The sequence below is a fragment of the Callorhinus ursinus genome, unplaced genomic scaffold (assembly GCF_003265705.2).
Source record: "Callorhinus ursinus isolate GAN/ISIS: 27379988/994484 unplaced genomic scaffold, GSC_fseal_2.0 scaffold68, whole genome shotgun sequence".
In the NCBI taxonomy this organism is placed as follows: Eukaryota; Metazoa; Chordata; class Mammalia; order Carnivora; family Otariidae; genus Callorhinus; species Callorhinus ursinus.
Genome location: NW_027397130.1, coordinates 5618241 through 5638428, shown reverse-complemented (window position 1 = coordinate 5638428; position 20188 = coordinate 5618241). Strand labels below are relative to the sequence as shown.

The window sequence follows — 20188 nt, the reverse complement described above, 5'->3', positions numbered from 1 at the left end:
TTACTTACTTTATGAAAATATTTACCATAGTTGACTTTTTAAATTATTTTTAAGATTTTTTATTTTATTTATTTGACAGAGAGAGAGAGACAGCGAGAGAGGGAACACAAGCCAGGGGAGCGGGAGAGGGAGAAGCAGGCTTCCCACCAAGCAGGGAGCCCGATGCGGGGCTCGATCCCAGGACCTTGGGATCATGACCTGAGCCAAAGGCAAACGCCCAACGACTGAGCCACCCAGGCGCCCCCACAGTTCACTTTTAACTTAAAGGAGCTCTTTTGCTTATTAGCAACATCTTTCATTTAATTTTGGATCAGGATAGATTCCCTGTCAAGCTGTCATTAATATTGTGGATTTCTTTCCCCAAAAAAGGTTTTTTTTTAATTCTAAAAGTTATTAATCACAATTCAATAAAGAAAAGTCAAGATAACCTCTAAAATCGATAATAGTGAATGTATTTTCCCTTCTAGGTTTTTTTTTCCCCCCAGTTATAGTCTGGGGACATACTTCCGTGATTTTTCTTGATAAATCTTTGGATTGTACCTAGTTTTTGCTAAATAGTCATCATAATACCCCTTAGTTTTTGGAAGAAACAGAAAAAGGAATTTAATACAGTCAGATACAGATCTAGTGATCTCCGCACATTCCCAGGAATTAACAGAACAAGTCTGGTTGCTTTTCTAGACTGCATGTGAGTCTGATCTCAAAATTAGTGTTCGGGGTGAGGAACAAGCCTGGGCAGACATTGTGGGGAAGGTAGCTAGAGAAGTTACTGGTTTATTAATTGCCAGGAGAAGCACCTAAATCAGAGCTTGGAATTGCTTCTGTTTTGCTGGGTTGGTATATAGCTGCTGTGGACCAGGCTTGTACCACTTGTGAAGCTCTCTGCCTTTGCTTTTTCTTGTACAAACCTATCTTGAATACCTGCTATGAGCCAGCTCTTGTAGAGGTAGAGAAATTATAGACATGGCTACATACAAAGGAGTTAAAGTCAACTGCGGTAGGGGCTCTCCGGGCCGTATTCATACTTTGTAGTGGAAACATGGAAGGAGGGTGATGAACTCCAGTGGGCTGTGTCAGGGAACCCTCATGTGGAGAAGAAGCCAAAAGGGTGATCCAGACACCGGGAGCAGTATCATCAAAAGTGTAGAGATGTGAAGGGAGGGTTATGGTGTGTTGGGGAATACCAACTCTTCAGAGCAGAGGTCGGCAGACTACAGCTTGTAATGCCAGATGCAGCCTGCCACCTGCCTTTGGCCTGTGAGCTAAAAATGGCTTTTACATTTTTAACGGTTGAAAAAGAATCGATACTGTTTCATGACGCATGAAAATTATATGAAATTCACATTTCAGAATCCATAAATAAAGCTTTGATGGAACCCTCCCCCATTGGTTTACATATTGTCTAGCTGTTTTTGCACTGTAACTGTAGGATTCCATATCGTGACAGAGACCGTACGTGGCACTCTCCTCGCTTGGTATTGCTGTTCAGTGTACACATGGCAAGGACACCCTTACAACTTGACAGTGTTTCCAGTGCTGTGTGTATTAGCACACCACAATGTTTTATTTATTTCTTATTACCGGTGCCCACCAATCATGTCAGGACAGGTGAGGAAGAGAAAAATGGACTTGGAATGTCATGTTTTAAGGGCACGTTGGAGTGTGAATTCTTTTGTTGTCAAATTAGGTAGCAAAGCTATCTTTAGTAAGAGCTGTGCTGTGAGAAGACCCATCAACATTACCGGACAAAAGAGTTGTCATGATAACCCCAACGCACAGGAAGGAAATGGTTGGAAAAATTAGAAATCTTATTTTTTTTTTTTAAGATTTATTTATTTGACAGACACAGTGAGAGAGGGAACACAAGCAGGGGGAGTGGGAGAGGGAGAGAAGTAGGCTTCCCGTGGAGCAGGGAGCCTGATGCAGGGCTTGAACCCAGGACCCTGGGATCGTAACCTGAGCCGAAGGCAGATGCTTAACCGACTGAGCCACCCAGGTGCCCCGGAAAAATTAGAAATCTTAAAGGGACTGTTTCATCACAGCAGAATTTCTTCACAATAAGGAAAATGAGGCTGTGACTGGATTAAGTTTCTCCAGTGGCTCATTGATTAGCTGAGCAAGGAAAGCCATTTACCAATACTGACGATACTGAATGAATTACATTGTGTGTGATTGCAGCAGCTGAAGAAATGTGTCCTGAGCAGACTTGTTTAAAAGTGTTAGCCTTTCGTCAAGAACAACTTCTCAAAATGTGGAAGTCCTTGGGAAGAATAGCAGTAGTCAAAATACCAGGCAAATTATTTTATGTAGGTTTTCCTTGGGCTCTTGATGAGTCAACAGATGCCACTGTTACTGTTTAGTTGGTTTCTTCATGGAATCAGTGCCTCATTTGAAATGACTTAAGAATTACCATCAATGAATAGTCTACTTAAAATAATGATAGCTGAGAATATTTTCAAAAAAGTTAAGGAAAAACTCAGTACAACCTGATGTATGATCTGCTAATACCTGTTACAGCTGATGATGGTAAGAATATGTGTGTGGAGCAGAAAAAGATTTAACTGGACAAATTTACAAAGCTTACGAAAATGTAAGGTTTAAAGCCTGTGGTTATTCATTGTATTATTCATCAGCAGGTACTTTGCAGAAAAATTTTTGAATCCATTGTGTTATTGAACTGTTAGAATCAGCAATGAACTTCACTCCCTCATGTGGACTTCACCATAAGAATCAATTCCATTAATTTTTGTTAGAGAAGCTGAATATTCTGGCATGCCCTACTACACAATAGTTTGATGGCTTAGCAGTGGTAAAGTTTTCTTGTAATTTTCTGAGTTCAGGGCTGACGTTGAAATTTTTCTGAATGAGAAGAATCATTCTCAACCACTATTCTTGAATGCTGAATAACTTTGGAAATTGGCTTTTGCTGTAGACTTGATAAGGTTTCTTAAAGACTTCAGCCTAAAATTACAAGACAGCTTTTTTTTTTAATGTTTTTTTTTTTAAAGATTTTATTTATTTGAGAGAGAGAATGAGAGAGAGAGCACATGAGAGGGGGAGGGTCAGAGGGAGAAGCAGACTCCCTGCTGAGCAGGGAGGCCGATGCGGGACTCGATCCTGGGACTCCAGGATCACGACCTGAGCCGAAGGCAGTCGCTTAACCAACTGAACCACCCAGGCGCCCCTACAAGACAGCTTCTTTGCAAACCTTAAATTGTAGTCATTTTGACAACACATATTTGAATCATAAGTCGTGTCAAACTCTTTTTTTTTAAGATTTTTATTTATTTGATAGAGTGAGAGAGCACAAGCAGGGGGAACAGTAGAGGGAGAGGGAGAAGCAGGCTCCCCGCCAAGCAGGGAGCCTGATGCGGGGCTCGATCCCAGGACTCTGGGATCATGACCTGAGCCGAAGGCAGACGCTTAACCATCTGAGCCACCCAGGCGCCCCATGTGTCAAACTACTTTTTTTTTTTTTTTTTAAGATTTTATTTATTTGACAGCGAGCGAGAGGAGGAATACAGCAGGGGGAGTGGGAGAGGGAGAAGCAGGCTCCCTGCCGAGCAGGAAGCCCGATGCGGGGCTTGATCCCAGGACCCTGGGATCATGACCTGAGCTGAAGGCAGACACTTAACGACTGAGCCACCCAGGCGCCCCGTGTCAAACTACTTTATACACTTCCTGTGTCCTGTCAAAAGTTAAAACGGGGAGACAAACCATGAGAGACTATGGACCCTGAGAAACAAACAGGGTTCTAGAGGGGAGGGGGGTTGGGGGGGTTAGTCTGGTGTTGGGTATTAAAGAGGGCATGTGTTGAATGGTGCACTGGGTGTTATATGCAAACAATGAATCGTGGAACACTGAATCAAAAACTAATGATGTATGGTGATTAACAAAATAAAATTAAAGGCAAGACTCCATTCCTACACAAAGTTACTGTGGATATGATTTCTAAACACAAACTACAGTTCTAGTAGTGATTTTGCTGCTTGATGTGAATGCAAAAGAAATTTCCTTATTTCAAATCTATTTACCTGTGCAACTAAGGAGTTTATACCACTCCAAATCTTCAATTGGAAGCGATTAAAAGGCAACTATCAAGACTAATAGAATTCTATAGATGTCTTCTAAGAGAAGAATGTGCTCAATTAAAATCATGCTTGTGGAATGATAACAGCATTTGGCAGTACCTATCATTTTCAAAGATGTGAAAGACATTTTCAAAGATGAAATCTGTAAAATTTGATTATAGAATCTGCATGAACAGATGAACATTTGTAATCAATTTGATGAAAGGGACCTGACCTTTACAAATGTTATCCCAGGGCGCCTGGGTGGCTCAGTCGTTAAGCATCTGCCTTGGGCTCAGGTCATGATCCCAGGGTCCTGGGATCGAGCCCCGCATTGGGCTCCCTGCTCGGTGGGGAACCTGCTTCTCTCTCTCCCGCTCCCCTGCTTGTGTTCCCTCTCTCGCTGCGTCTCTGCCTGTAAAATGCATAAATAAAATCTTAAAAAAAAAATGTTATCCCATCCCCCAAATCTGATCTTATTAGTAGAACCTCTACAAAAATTGTAGCCAATTACTAGATTTTGAATTTCATCAATTAAAAAAAATGTGGACGTTTGTTTTGTTCTGTAAGTACATATTATTCTCAATTTGGCCTCTTGGCCCTCAAAGTCTAAAATACTAACTGGTCCTTTATAGGAAAAGTTTGCCAACCCTGCTCTAGAGTCTGGTTTGTTGTTGGGGAAGTGGCAGCAGGGCAGGTGGAGTCAGAGTGAGGTCATGTGACACTATTCTGGAATCCGTGGGGGACTAGATACAGATTAGAATACCAGCTCCTTTCTCCCCATTGCCTCTAACCTTAGTTTTTCTGTTAGCTCTGATACTTTTCTGTTCATTCAGTTTGTTTAAATTCTCTTCACACTTCTCCCCAGAAGAGAGTGAAACACCCAAACTGATAAATCTTTTAAGTAAGACAGCTTGGAATAGGATTTAAAGTTTAGCTGGAAATTGAACTGGTAGCAGTTTAGAACTTGATTTAACACCTCCTTCAGGGTGATGTAACTTACTGAATTTATTGTTAATCCCTTATGTGCTATCACTGTTAGTGGGGCAAGTGATTGAATTTAGATTTCCAATAGCCTGCTTTTTGCTGTTGAGTGTTGGAAAATAAAAATAATCCAATAAATGTTGAAAGTTCATTTGATTTTTTTTAAATGTGGTTGCATATACTTGATTTTAAAAGTTTTTAGGGAAAAGTTAATAGTTATGTAAAGCAGTTTAGCAATATGATAGGTACATTATGATTATATCTCTGTAAAAATACCAAGAGAAAATTTACCAAAACACTAACATTAGTGACGGGATTAAGGGCGATTCTGCCCTTTTCTTCATTTTTCAAAATTTTTGTAAGTGGGCGTGTGACTTTCATAATAATCTTTTACATTTACAAATAAACCATTGCTAGGATAATTAATGTGATGTCCTGAAAAGGAGTGAAAGGTAGCTTTGGTTTAAGCTCAGCCGTGGGGCAGACATGAAGGCGCTGCTTAGTAAAGGTGAAGAAACTCTGAGCAATCAAGTATCCATCCCTTCTTCCGGTTGAAGGCGTGGCTTTCTCTGACAGAGCTCTTACTTGCCCAGGGCCTCTGTGGTTTCTGGACTCATTCTGGCCATAGTAGCTCACCAAGGCCTTGCAGTCTGAAACTATTCTATGTTACTGGCTTCTATTCTTGAGTGCAGGTATTCCTGGGAGATGGGAGTGTGAAGAACTTAGTTGTGTGGCCCTTGTGCCTTCCCCAGAGTTTGGAGGGGGGGGGGGAGTGAGTAGTTGGTGTGTTTTCCCTCCTCAGACCCCAGGACTTCTTGGGTTTCCTGAGACCTGGTTGAATTAAAGAGTGAATTTCAACCTATTTAGTTTCTTAAATCATGAACTTTCAAAGCCTTAAGATGAAAGCGATGGATTGGAGCTTAACAGTGACAGTTGTGCCTGTCCACTGAAAATTTGTTGAATTTCAATCCATGAAAATAGAAAGTGATTTCTAAGTGGTTTTGTCCTCGCCTTCTGGGCACTGTATTGCCTGTTAGCAGAGGGTCAAGTGGAAGAGGGAGAATGGGAAATTCTGAACATTTTGGTTCCTAGGTAGCAGATGGTACAGTTCCATTCATGATTTTAGCAAAAGGTAGAAATTTCTCTCCTCTGATTGCAGTTGGTTAAAAGTGGGCTCTCTGCTTGCGTAAATTTGGTCACTCAGCCCCTTCTCTCATGAGGGGCTTTTCTGCAGGACACTCTGCCCTATCTGCTGAGTTACAGGTTTCCTGCTGTGTGGTACTTTTCACAAGGAATAGGGATTAGGCTTTCACCTCTCAATGCTCTGCCTGCTGGTGGCATCATAAAACTGTCAGTATTGCTTTGTGGGCTTTGCCCTACTGTGACTTCATTTCTTATAATCATTCAGCAAACTGTATTCAGTTCTTACTTGCTGTCAAGGATTTTATAATCTAGTAGTAGAGAAAAATGTACAGATTATTAATATGCATTGCAGGATAAAGGCTATAAAAATGTCTAGAGAACATGCTGGCAAAACTTAGAGATTATCTTTTAACTAGGGGCAAGGGCAGAAAGGGGAGGATGGGTGGAAGTCAAGGAAGGCAACGTGGAGGTGGTGGCATCAGATTTATTACCATTGAATTCAGCCTCGAAAGATTTCTACAAGTAAGGAAGCGGACATAAACAAAGGGAAGTTAAAGATCTATTTGCAAGTCAACAAGGACTCCAGTTTTAGCAGCTGGAATGGAGAGGAATCAAGGGAATTAAGGCTGGAAAAAAAGTATTGGGCTAGATGTTTAGGGCCTGGAATGCCAGGCAGAATGGTTGGTGCTTATCTGGAGCTACTGGGGGAAGCTAAAGACTTTTAAGAAAGTGAGAATTAAATTTGGGCTCTAGGAAGAATAAACAAGTGCAGTGTAGTATAAATTGGACAAGGGAGAGACTGGAAGCAAAGTACCAAGTCCCTGACCTACGACTTAAAGTGAGATAATTTGTTGCCTGATGTCTGTCCTCCTCTGTGGCATCCCTGCCAGCCAGAGTCCTTGTGGAGCCCTGGTATTTGCGTGTGGCACTGTGGACATGGCTGCTCCAAGCAAGCAGGCTTGCCGAGACGCTCCTTCTCCAAGAGAACAGACTATGCCCGAAGTCAGGGTGACTTCCCCTGGCTGCCTCCTGGTTTTTTTTACTGAGGCACTGATACCAAGCAAACAGGCACCACTCAGAGTTGGCAGATTTAACAAATAAAAATACAGGATGCCAGTTAGATTGGAATTTCAAATAATGGATACATTTTTATTATCAGTATGCCCCATGAAATACTTGGTTTATCTGAAATTCCGATTTAACTGGGTGTCCCATGTTTAATCTGACAATCCTAACCACTGTTCAATCTTCTCTGCTCCTGGCTCTGGACTCTGCTTCCTCCTCTCCCATTTTCCACCTCTTACCTCCTGAGTTAGTCTCCTAGTGGGTCCAGAGTCAGAGGGAGTCTGTGCTGCCCAGGAGGGATCCGCCTAGTAGTTTGGAGGATGGGTGTCCCATCTCAGTGCCAGGGTTTGGGACATGTGTGCAGCACGAGGTACAGCTTTCTGTCTAACCAGACGGAAAGACCCTGTGTTCCAGTGCCAAAAGGGACAGGAGAACATCAGGCCCTAGGGAGACTTCTAGATTTCTGCCTGGTGTCTCCAAATGTACCTGGGACGCAGAGGTGATGTCCCTGCAGTTTGGCTCCTCCTGCACCTCACCTTATCCTGCTTTCCCCTTTCCAGTTCCTCTGTACCCCACTCACATCCCACAAAAGTACTTGGAACTCTTGGACCTAGACATACTAAGTTCATACTTAGCCCTTTGCCTAAAACATCCTTCCCCATTCTTCCACCCACCAGCACCTCCTCATTTCCCTTCCTCTCCCAGCCTGGGCCCCATGCTCTGGGTTCCCAAGGAACCCTCAGCAAACCTCCTTTATAACCTTTTCCACACTTGATTGATTCTGCCTGTTACTTTTATGTCTCTCCCATGAAAGTATGGGCTTCCAAGGGCAAGGACGTGCTTCTTCATTAGGGTCCTCAGTGCCTGCCACTGTGCCTGCACTTGGTAGAGGCTCAATAAATATGTGCTGAATGAACAGCAGACTCTGTTTGGAAGTTTCACTGCCCCTTAAACCTTTATTTGTATTCCTCAGGGAGCACCCAGCTCTAGCTCCCCTTGGCCCGTACATACACCTGGACACTTCTCCATACTTTAAGGTGGAGAGGATTTTTTTTAGCACTTTTCATTAGCAGTAAAGAAAACTTGTCTGGAAAGTCTCAGCCCTCAACCTACCTGTCCCTACACCTTGTATATGCCCAGACTAGTAAGGCCTCAAGTATCCTGGCATGAGCTACATCCTCTCACTTTTGGCCCATGCCTTCTAGCTTCAGGTGCTGCTCCAAGCCCGGACAGTTACTTCAGGTCAGGTGGTTGTTCCCTCTTTGCCCCCTTCTGCACACGCTCTTCTGTGCCTTCTGGAATCATCCTCATTGCTGGCATCAAATGCCCTCTGTTGAGCCATTTGTTGCCTGCACTGTTAGGGCTTAAGGGAATGAATAAAGAGAACTGCGCTGCCTGCCTGTCCCTGCTGTGTAGGGGCTCCCAAGTCTAAGACACCCTCCACCTGGACACATAGAGTGAGCAAAAACACGGATGGCATGTTCTGTAAGGGGGTAAGTGGGTCTGGGGCCCTCCACTGGGTGGTTCATGGGAGAGTGCTGTGTTGGGGTCTCTTGGCTATTACATGCAGAGTAGAGGGACAAAGGTTGGGAGGAGGCCAGAAGGACAGTGCCCCCAAATCCCCAGGTTAGGCAGGACGTAAACAGCCCCAGCTGCTGCAGGTATGCAGTTGTGAGACCACTGGGGGCAGGCAAGGCTGGGAGGGAGAGTCTCTTCAGATGCTTCTGTAAAAGGAGCTCCTTCCCAGGCACTAACCTGTGTAGTGCTAGGAAGTGTCTCTGGGAGGAAGTCGGACAATAATTTTCTGACTCAGTAGTTCAGAGGAACGCCTTGTGACTTGGGCTTTCAGTTCCAAAGCAGCAGCCTCCCCAGCCCACAGCCTGGAGCCCCAGCCCTGCTCCTGGAACTGAGACCCCCAGGGATTGGCAGGCAGACCTGGGCAGCAGAGGACCCTCCAGGAGTTTGGGAGAGGTTCCTCATGCTCTTGTTTGCAGCCCTTTGCCTGTGATCAGCTGTTTGGCCTGGGAAACCTCAGGGAGGGCTCAGAACTAAGCCACTGGTTAAGCCCTCCACCGGCTGCCATGGCAGACAGCTGACTGCTGAGGTCTACGGTTCTTGCTCTTCAGGCTGGCTTGGGATCTGGGTACCGGGAAGGGTCTGGATGCTGAGGTCCACCCTTAGCTCTGGGCCTCTTCTGGTGTCCTAATGGAACTAGCACCTCAGAGTAGGGCCCTCAGAGGACTTGGTGGCTAATTTCATGCTGGGAAGCAAGGGGCTTAAGTCTCTGCTCCTGGCCCACCCTGCGTGGGGGCTCTCCCTGCAGGTACCTGAAGGAATTCCGCACGGAGCAGTGCCCACTCTTTGTGCAACACAAATGCACTCAGCACCGGCCCTACACCTGCTTCCACTGGCACTTCGTGAACCAGAGACGTCGCCGGTCCATCCGCCGTCGGGACGGCACCTTCAACTACAGCCCCGACGTCTACTGCACCAAGTACGACGAGGCCACAGGCCTCTGCCCGGAGGGCGACGAGTGAGTACTCCCCCTCCCCTCCCTGCAGCCTGCTCTCAGGGGAGCCTCATGTCTCCTGAGTCACATGCCCTCAGAATAGGCCAGGCAGAGTCTGAGAAGCCAACCAGAGGCTGCTTTTGGGAGTACTGTTGCAGCCTGGCCTGCCTTCCTGTGGCCTGGACCTGGGCTCAGACCCCACCATCCTTTGGGAGAGGCCCCTTCTTCTTTACACACTTTTGGGAAACCCTACACAGGCTTTTCTTCTGCTAAGTAGAAGAAAAGGCAAGCCTGGGGACATCACTGAGAGGGAGCATTTGTTGACCCTGCTTGTTTGAGCCTTGCAGAGGTGGTAATGGGAAGCACTGCTGGGGGTCTGTGGGTACAACTCACTGAACCATCCCTGCACACACTTCTCCCAGAGGTACAAGGCTTATTCCCTCCCACCCCCTGAGGCCCCTGACCCCAGCCTAATAAGGCACTGGGGCATGAGAGGGTACGCCCATGCTTTGAGCAGGCCGTTTCTCTGTGGACCCCTGCAGATCCAGCCAGCACTTGCGCTCCCAGGAGTGTGCCCCCCTCTGGAGCTTCTCTTCAAGTCAGCCCAGGGCCCTGGCCAAGTAGCCTCTGAGAGGACTTGCTGAGCAGGCTGAAGTGGGAATCCTGGGCCCTGGTGGGCCCCCATCAAGCTACAGCATCCAACAGGTGGTGGGAGGGGGGGGTCTGTTACCGCAGCAGGGCCCATCACTGCTGGCCTCCTCAGTCAGCACACCATGTGGGTCATGGGGAAAGCCTTCAATAGGGACGGGAGGGGAGGGCAGGGGCTGATTGCCCAGGCTTCAGGGGCAAAGGTGAGTGACACCCCCCCCGCAACGTTTCAGGTGCCCATTCCTGCACAGGACCACAGGGGACACTGAGCGCAGGTACCACCTGCGCTACTACAAAACTGGAATCTGTATCCACGAGACAGACTCAAAAGGCAACTGCACCAAAAACGGCCTGCACTGTGCTTTTGCCCACGGGCCCCATGACCTCCGTTCCCCTGTCTACGACATCAGGTGGGCTGGATGCCATGCTGGGCTGATGGCTGTAGGCCAGGGTGGGGGCCTGGCTGTTGACACGGGGACTGCCATAGATGGAGTGCAGGGGCTGGCACTCTGCTTCCCCTCTCATGCCCCGTCCCCGCTCTCTGTCCTCTCCTTTCCTCCCAGAGAGCTCCAGGCCATGGAGGCCTTGCAGAACGGCCAGACCACAGTAGAGGGCAGCATAGAGGGCCAGACGGCTGGGGCTGCGAGCCATGCCATGATAGAAAAAATCCTCAGTGAGGAGCCACGGTGGCAAGGTAAAGGTGGCCCCACAAATGGCTGTGCCTCCTCTGCCAGATGTTTGTCCTCTCTCCTCTCCTGCCCATAGCTGCCCTAAGGATTTGGCTCACCACCACTTCTTCATCCCACCTTACATCCAACCACAGTCCTTTCATTTGGGGGCACTTCTGGGGACATTCCCCAGACACGTTTTGCCCTTAGGTATGTTTATATAAAGGTGTTCTTGACCCTCCTGAGGTTGCCCTTTTTGATCCTGTGAGCCTTGAGTGTCTCCAGTGAGGGATGGTGTTCTTAACCTCTCTGCTGGGTCTCAGTCTTGGCATTGGCACATGAGGAGGTGGCCGGAGCTCCTGGACCCTTTCCCAAGTGGCTTCTCCTGCCCCACCTGCCTGACCCCTGCCTCTGGCCCCCTTGTGTAGAGACTGCTTATGTGCTGGGGAACTATAAGACGGAGCCGTGCAAGAAGCCCCCGAGGTTGTGCCGCCAGGGTTATGCCTGTCCCTACTACCACAACAGCAAGGACCGGCGGCGGAGCCCCCGGAAACACAAATACAGGTCCTTTGGCCCAGGCAGGCCAGTCATGGGCGGGAGGGGTGGCAGGGAAGGGATTGTGGCGGGGGCTGCTTCCAGTGTGCTCGCAGGGAGGCCGGGAGGCCAGCCCTGGGGATTACAGGGTTGCAGGGCCCAGGTATAAGGGGGGGGGAATAGCAGGATAAGCTGAATGATGGGGAGTCCTCTGGGATCCTCCTCTGCTATGAAATGAGGGTCTTGGGTCAGATCATCTCTAAGACCCACCCCAGTTCTGATCCTGAGGGACAACTGCCGGGGCCAAGCCATCGTGTGGGAAGTATGGTTCTGGCTATAGCCTGGCTCTCCTGGAGCTGCAAAATACTTGGCATGAGGACCTGGCAGAAGGGGACAGAAAGTGTCCTTCTTGCTGATAACAGCCATGCTGCACCACAGAAGCAGAGCCTGGCTTCTGGCTCCATTAAGGCTCTCTGTAGCTCATCTTTTCTCTTTGTGAGCCTGGCCCTGTGAAGCAGGGAGACCAGAGAGGGATCCTGAACAGGCCTCTAGTTGGCATTCCCCAGCTCCTAATCTCTCCCTCTCCTGCGTCGCTCTGACCCTGCCATCTGATTGGACCAGGTCATCTCCGTGTCCGAACGTAAAACATGGGGATGAGTGGGGAGACCCTGGCAAGTGTGAGAACGGAGATGCCTGCCAGTACTGCCACACCCGCACGGAGCAGCAGTTCCACCCAGAGGTGGGCGTTGGCCTGGGGCTGGGGCCCTGTGAGGTCTGTGGGTGGCTTAACGTGCCCTTTTGGGGAAGCAAGGAAAAAGGAAAGGAGGACCTGGGCAGATGTGGCAGAACTCATGCTGACACCATCCTGGTAGAGGCCGCCATCCACGCAGTGTCTAAAGGAGCCCTGTACCCTGATTTGGTAACTTGCCTTGTTCTGAGCCCGTAGTCCCTGAGCAGCCCCCTGCTCCCAATTTTGTTTCCCCCCAGCCTCCTGACAGGGAAGGCATAGACTGGGCATAGTGACCTGGCCATTCTGGGCTTTGTACCACTCATGGTACTTACAATCCAGTGACGTGGGGATTTAAAAAAGAAAGCCCCTTCCCGGTGTTTCAGATCAGAGCTTAGAGTACCAGCAACCTCCCTGTTGTACTTCCTCCGCCCACTGGCCCCATGGTGTAGCCTTGGGCCATGTCAGTGTCCCAAGATCTGGTAGGGTATATAGAGGCACATGCTGTCCATGGGTACATGGAGGCTAAAACATCCTGAGATAGACATATGGACAGAGGCCACCTTATGTGGGTTGTAGACAGCAGGGTAGAAAGTTAGACATAGATCCCAACTCAGGGTGCCCCCTGGTGCGTGGGTGCTGCCTGTGATCTTGGCTTCCTTAATGTCCAGAGGGACATTTGGAGGTCACAGCCCTGGCCAAGACCCTGAGTGGAGAAGCAGCATGAAGAAGATTCCTTTGTGAGGGCCGAAGCAGGGCTGGTTGAACCTGTGACCCCAGAAGGGAGGGTGTCCTTGGCATGGGGGTAGCCATATCTGCTGCAGGAGTTTGAGTATCAAGAAGTCAGTAGGGAGAGACTTAGGGAAGTGGCATGGAATGGGGAGGAGAAAGGTTAGATTACTAGGCTCACCTTCCTATGTTGAAGGCACCCATGCCTGCCTGTTCCTCTCTGCCTAAGCCTGACCTGCCTCTGCTCTATCCTCCAGATCTATAAATCCACCAAGTGCAACGACATGCAGCAGTCGGGCAGCTGTCCCCGAGGACCTTTCTGCGCCTTCGCCCATGTAGAACGTATGCTGTGCCCATTGGTTTCTCTGCCCTCTCCTCCCTTCACCCTCTGCTCAGGCTCAGTCAGAGGAGTGGCCTCTCATCTGCCAGCCAGCAGCGGTCTCTGTCCTCACTGGAAACTCTGGCCCCCCTGCACAAACCCCCTGGAAATGGTCTCAAACCCTGGAGCTTCCAAGGTCGTGAGATAGAGAGCAGGACCGGGCCCCTAGTCAGGCATTCACAGTCCCAGGCAAGGTGAGGTGCCCTCACGGAGCCAACTGGGCAGATCTCAGCAGCCACCCCATGCCACATCCATGGCAGACATCACTAATGAAACATGGAGCTCCATCCTGCTGAGAGCAGAGCCGTCCAGTGAAAATATAGTGCAACCTTCATGTCATTTTAGATTTTCTAGTAATTATGTTTAAAAAAAAATAAATTTTGGGGTGCCTGGGTGGCTCAGTTGGTTAAGCAACTGCCTTCGGCTCAGGTCATGATCCTGGAGTCCCAGGATCGAGTCCCGCATCGGGCTCCCTGCTCAGCAGGGAGTCTGCTTCTCCCTCTGACCCTCCCCCCTCTCATGTGCTCTCTCTCTCACTCTCTCTCAAATAAATAAAAAAAATCTTTAAAAAAAATAAATTTTAACAATATATTTTTAGTTAATTCAATACAAAATGATAATCATTTCAAAAATAGTGTAAAAAACCAATATTATTATTTTTTTTCCCTCCAAATGAAGTCTTTGAAATCTGTTGCACACTCGAATAGGTAGGTGCAGCATGTTTCAGTTCAGACCAGCCCCTCATAGCCACATGGGGCTCATAGCTGCTGCGTCGGACAGCGCGGCTCTCGGTTCTTCCACTGCACTCTAGACCACCACTGCCCATCTCGGAGATGGAGCTCAAGTTAAAACTCGTGTCCACCACAAGCCACTGCTCCGATTGTCCCTCACCTCTTTTCAGGCTCAGGCCTTATCTCTGGGATTAGAAGGCCCTGGGAGGGGGGAATATACATTGGCACAGAGGTCATCCCCAGCCATGGGCAACTGAGCCCACTGCTTGAGGCAACACAGAGAAGTAATTAATGGCTCAGGTTTTGGAGTAGTACAGATCAGAGTTCAAATCCCAGCTCTTTTGTTTCCTAGCTCTACCACCTAAGGAGATTAACCTTACCTCTCTGAGCCTCAGTTTTCTTATCTGTAAAATGGAGATCACAATATTATTTGCTGCTTCTAGTCGTGAAGATTCACAGTTAATACAAATTGCCAGGTACAAAGTAAGTGCACAGTATACAGTATTAATAGAAAGAAGGTAGGAGCCTTCCCTTTGTGTACAGGGGGTGCATGGTCTCCTTTGAAAAAGACCCAGGTGTGTTTCTGGAGGGAGAGAGCTGGCACAGGAGCCTGCTGACACCCTGATCCTGTCTTTTGCAGAGCCACCCCTCAGTGACGATCTACAACCTTCTTCAGCTGTGTCGAGCCCCACTCAGCCGGGTCCCGTCTTATACATGCCGTCTGCTGCCGGAGACTCGGTGCCCGTGAGCCCCTCCAGCCCACATGCCCCTGACCTCAGCGCTGTACGTGCCTGTCCAGGGAGTGGGTGGGCACCATGCCTAGCCAGGAGTCAACACCTGCCTCTAATGCCCCCAGTTCCCTCCCAGCCTGTGCCTGGGGTGGGCCCTGGTGTTTTGCCTCAGGCCAAGGGGTTCTACTCTTTCTGCCCCAGGGTTTTTCTGTCAAAATCTGGTAGAGGGTGGTATACCCAGAGCCTGTGTGGGTCAGCCTGAATAGAGCTGGTAGAAGGGACACAAGCCTTCTGTCACACTCCCGCATAACTTCCTCCTGAGGTTCGGGGTCCCTGCATGGTAGTTGCTGCCCATTGACAGATGAAAATAGAACTGAGCCCCTTGCTGAAGAATCTCCCTCTGTGGAGGGGATGGAGGATGGGCCATGCCCCAGCCCACATTTTGCCCACAAAGCCACTCCCTTTCTTTTCTGCAGCTCCTCTGTAGAAACAGCAATCTAGGAAGCCCATCTAATCTCTGTGGCTCCCCCCCGGGCTCCATCAGGAAGCCCCCGAACCTGGAAGGCATTGTCTTCCCTGGGGAGTCTGGCCTCGCCCCTGGCAGCTATAAGAAGGCTCCTGGCTTTGAGAGGGAAGACCAGGTGGGAGCTGAGTACCTGAAAAATTTTAAATGCCAGGTAAGGGATGTAAGGGGAAGCCCAGTGACGTTAGCTTTCTCCCTGCATGGGTCAGGAGAAGCCCTGGAGGGCTGTCTTGGCCCAATGATGGGGAATATGACTGGGAGCTAGGAGGTCCCTGTCTTCAGCCTCTGCAACATTAAGCAGAGGGAGTGAGGCCGTCCCATTTTATAGGCGAAGACAGGAAGGTTAGCATAGCCAGGTACCTCACCCTGTGACGGAGCCAGTTAATAGAGGAGCAGGGACTCCTATCTCGGTCTTCTGACCCCATAGCTGGTCTTTCCCCTGCCCTGTGCCACCTTGATGGAGTGACAGGGCCTTGGGGAGCAGGGCAGAGGGTCTCTAATTGGTCTTACCTGAGGCTTGGAGTCACCAGGGAGAAGAGGAACAGCTCCCTTGGTTCCTAGGGTAGGGAAAGGAGTAAGGGTGGGGGTGGAGAGCAGGGTACGTGGTGCAGAGGGGAATTGCGTGACAGGTGCCATCAGCCTTAGTGGGCCATGGCAGGTTGATGCTTGGGAGGACTCCTGGACTCAGGGGCCCTCCCTAGGACCATACTCATCTCCTGTTCTCTTGACTTTTCTCTCTCAGGCCAAGTTAAAACCCCACTCACTAGAGCCCAGGAGTCAAGAGCAGCCTCTGCTTCAGCCCAAACAGGTATATAGCTCTCAGCCCCGTGTCTCCCCCTCTGGCACTTGCTGTTGATAGGATAGGCCCAGAATCCCCGGCCTCAGGGAGTGGCGCCACTGCTTTCCCCACAAGCTGAGGGCAGGGCTAAAGTGGGGCCCCAGCCCCAAATCCAAAGAGGGTCCGGTCAAACCCTGGAACCTGTCACCTGCTGGACTCACTCATCAGTCAAAAACAATATTTCTTGAATGTCGTACTGTGCTAGGCCCTGGACTTAACTTCTCCCTTCCCCTACTGTAGGACTTAGGGTGAGTGGGCCCTGCAGCCTGCAAGGCACAGCTCTCCAACTCCAGCCTCTCAACAAGGTGTCAAGTGGGTGGGGTCCTGTCTGGGTATGGGGGCATCTGGATGAGAGCTGGAATGCACCATTTCCTTCTGCCCTTCCCAGCCCCCATCTCTAGCCCCTGGCCATGGCCTCCATGAGCAGGCATCCTATTGCTTCCTCCTCACTCTTTCGTTGCAGGACATGCTGGGCATCCTTCCCGTGGGCAGCCCCCTGACCTCAAGCATCTCTTCTAGTATCACCTCCAGCCTGGCAGCTACTCCCCCTAGCCCTGCAGGCACCAGCAGCGTCCCTGGCATGAATGCAAATGCTCTGCCCTTCTATCCCACCAGCGACACGGTAGAGTCAGTCATAGGTAATTAGGCCATTTCTGTTGCCAAGTCCAGGACTGGATCTGGAGTTAGAGAAACTAGGTCCCTGGAGTGAGATTCAAACCAGTAGACATTTATCTTGAGAGAGTCAGAGGGTGGGCACTCTGAGCCCTTTGAAAAGGGAAAATGAGCCCAAGGTGTGGCCCAAGACTAGCCCTTACAGGAAAGTAAGTAGCCCTTCAGTTTGCTCTGTTGTGCAAATTAGAAAGACATAACTCTTTCTCTGGACAAGTGCAGTCTCATTCCACGACATAGGTGGTTCAGCCCTCACTCATTTTCTCACTAGGTATCCTTGTGTAGTGAACAGCCTGCACAACTGTCCTCAGAGTTCCTGGCCATTTGAAGCCACTGCCCTTCTCTCTCAGCAGTCATTTATGGGTGCTACTTTGTGCCAGATCGTGTTTTAAGCACTGGGATGTTAAGAGACGCAGACAGGGTGTTCCTGTTGTTCCCAGCTTCCCAGTCTAGTCCAGCAGAGGGCAGTGGATATTTGTCAAGCACCTACTATGCAGTAGCCACTGAGGGCCCAGAGGCTTGCTTGCCCCCCAGAGAACTCAGGGATGATATGAGCTGTAACAGCAGGAGACAAGACCTCTGTCAGAGTCAGGAACCCTGCATTGGGTTCCTTGGAGGTATCAGTGAAGATTTCGGAAAAGTGCGCCATTTGAGCTGGACTTGGCGAGGCAGATAGCGCAGGGCGTCTGTGTTGGCAGAGCAGCAGCCCGACAGGCAGAGGCTCGAGAGCATGGGTCTAGTGGGACTGAGCGTGAAGAGGAGGCAGTAGAGGGCAGGTGGGTCCTGGGGGCGAGGCCTGGAACCTCAGGGTGGTGTGGCCTCTCAGGAGGCAAGGAGGCTCACACCCCAATCTGTCTGTCTCCAGAATCTGCCTTGGATGACCTGGACCTGAACGAGTTTGGGGTGGCCGCCCTAGAGAAGACTTTCGATAACAGCACAGTGCCCCACCCAGGCAGCATCACAATTGGTACTGGGCAGCGGGCGGGCAGCACTCGAGGGAGGGCTCGTAGGGGGTCCAACCTGGCCCAAGATGGGCACATGAGCTGCCCCCTGCTGGTGTGGCTCCGCATCGCTTGCCCTGCCCTTACTGGCCCTCCGGGGCCTCTCTTCCAGGTGGCAGTTTGCTGCAGAGTTCTGCGCCCGTGAACATCCCTGGTTCCTTGGGCAGTTCTGCTTCCTTCCACTCAGCATCCCCGTCCCCTCCTGTCAGCCTCTCCTCACATTTCCTGCAGCAGCCCCAGGGCCACCTGAGCCAGTCAGAAAACACATTTTTGGGGACCTCAGCATCACATGGATCTTTGGGTAAGAGAGCGTGTGTGTCTCTGAGACCTGGGGCAGGATCTGGGCTTTTGAAAAGTGCTTTGTCCACAGCCAGAGGCAATGCAGAATGAGGTTGAAGCAAGTGGCTTATGGCTTGGAGGTGGGTCAGGTCCCTGTCCCATGTTTCTCTTAGCTGGGTAAAACTAGACAAGCAACTTAGCCTCTCTTAGTTTCCTCTGCTTTAAAATTTGTATAATGGCAGCATCTTCCTTCTAAGACGGTAGCGAGGCTTAAATGAAATAACATGAGTGAAGTGCTGGGCACAGGGCCAGTGTGCAGTGAGAAGCAGTGGCCTCAAGTGCCAGGGCCTAGGTGCTGTTCATTCCAGTGTGCTGGTTCTGCCCAGTCGCCCAGAACTCTCGCAGGCAGGCTCACAACAGCCAGCTTCACCAGAGGCAAAGGGAAAAATCTGAATAGGCTCAAAGTGGCCTTCCTGGTAAAGAGAGGCACCAGGCAGACCTAGCTGTAACCCCAAAGGCTATTTGCTGAACACAGGTGTTAGAATGGTATGGACTGTGGGTTCTGGAGGGCACTTCAGTCATAGCCTCAGGCTCCACCTCTGCGGGCAGGGTTCCTCCCTCTCATGGGCGGGCTGGTGTGAGTATTCACTGAGGTACCACGTAAAACAGCTCGGTACCCAAACCGCCGCCTCTACTCTTAGTTCCCCTCTCCTGGCAGCTGTTGGAGGAGATAAGGAATAACCTCTGCTGAGGGTGCTGGGCTTCCTGATCACACTGAGCCTGAGCCTCTGAGCCACATTTGACATTCTGACCAGGTTGGGAGCTCCCTAATCTCACTCCAGAGATAGGGCAACGTGTTGATTTCTTAGCATCTTTCCAGTTTTGGAGGTGGCTGTTCCATTTTATGTTGAGTCTGTCAGGTTTAGATGCTTTGTGTTACATTTGTCTGACGTGCTCGTATTCTGGAAGCATCTTGATTGTAGCCCTTCTCACTGGCCGCACATTCATTCACTCCTCCATGTAGTTACTGAGCAGAGTTATAGGTACACTGTGAGCTCAACAGTCCCTGCTGGTATGGAGCCATGGTCTAGTCGGGGAGGCAGAGGAGCACAGACATGAGAGTGTACTTGGGACTGTCACTGTTGTGTGGAGGCAAAGGCCTGGGTTTGTGATTCAGAATAACAGAGGGGACCTGAGCGGGACGCAGTCGAGAGAGGAAGCGGCTCCTCTCCAAGAGAGGAGATGCTGCCTGAGTTCAGTGGAGCAGAGGTCCATGGGAAGAGCTTGCTGCTGGGACGGTGTTGGTGTTGGCTCTGAGTTCCCACCTCTGAGACAGGGCACATAGGCTCATAGGTTGTTCACATCTCAGGCTCTCCACACAGGATGATGTCTCTCATATTTTGGGTGCACTGGTATTTCCTGGCAGGTTCTGGAACATCCTGGCTGGATTAGTGGAGAAGGGAGTGAGAAAGAAATTATTAGAATAAGTGTGGGCAGAATGAGGCCAGACGTGGGTATGGATGCCCCTCTAGAAGATAGGGGCTGCCCTGGGGGCCACAGAGTAGGGCACATGGTGGTAGTAAACATCTGTGGAAAGACTGAGCGAGCGTACAGTTGGAGGAGCACGCAGCTTAGCTCATCGGAACGAGGAAGCCTTTGGAGTCAGATGCTCTGACTGTATATTGGCTCCACTGTTTACTGTTTGTGTGATTTTTTTTTTTTTTTAAGATTTATTTATTCATGGGGCACCTGGGTGGCTCTTTGGTTAAGCATCTGCCTTTGGCTCAGGTCATGATCTCAGGGTCCTGGGATCAAGCCCCCGCATCGTGCTCCCTACTCTGTGGGGTCTGCTTCTCCCTCTGCCCTTGAGCCCCGCTCATGCTCTCTCTCTCAAATAAATAAATCTGGGGAAAAAAATTTATTGTTTGAGAGAGAGAAAGAGGGTATGGAGGAAGGGGCA

At 49.8% G+C, this 20188-nt stretch overlaps 1 protein-coding gene across 7 annotated transcripts in view; it reads left to right on the top strand.

Annotated features, from left to right (window-relative positions):
* UNK (unk zinc finger) overlaps window positions 1-20188 on the top strand; it is a 33359-nt gene that overhangs the window by 9216 nt on the left and 3955 nt on the right. For 4 of the 7 annotated variants that reach the window (XM_025859901.2, XM_073886114.1, XM_025859892.2 and 1 more), the window contains 12 exons: window positions 9586-9795; window positions 10653-10829; window positions 10983-11113; window positions 11516-11651; window positions 12243-12360; window positions 13335-13419; window positions 14828-14970; window positions 15395-15595; window positions 16184-16249; window positions 16743-16917; window positions 17814-17915; window positions 18062-18250. In XM_025859901.2, the coding sequence (XP_025715686.1) occupies window positions 9586-9795; window positions 10653-10829; window positions 10983-11113; window positions 11516-11651; window positions 12243-12360; window positions 13335-13419; window positions 14828-14970; window positions 15395-15595; window positions 16184-16249; window positions 16743-16917; window positions 17814-17915; window positions 18062-18250 (1733 nt within the window). Of the gene's footprint in view, window positions 1-8467; window positions 8756-9585; window positions 9796-10652; window positions 10830-10982; window positions 11114-11515; window positions 11652-12242; window positions 12361-13334; window positions 13420-14827; window positions 14971-15394; window positions 15596-16183; window positions 16250-16742; window positions 16918-17813; window positions 17916-18061; window positions 18251-20188 lie in introns of all 7 variants that reach the window. The other 3 variants (XM_073886113.1, XM_025859899.2, XM_073886115.1) reach the window with 2 other exon arrangements.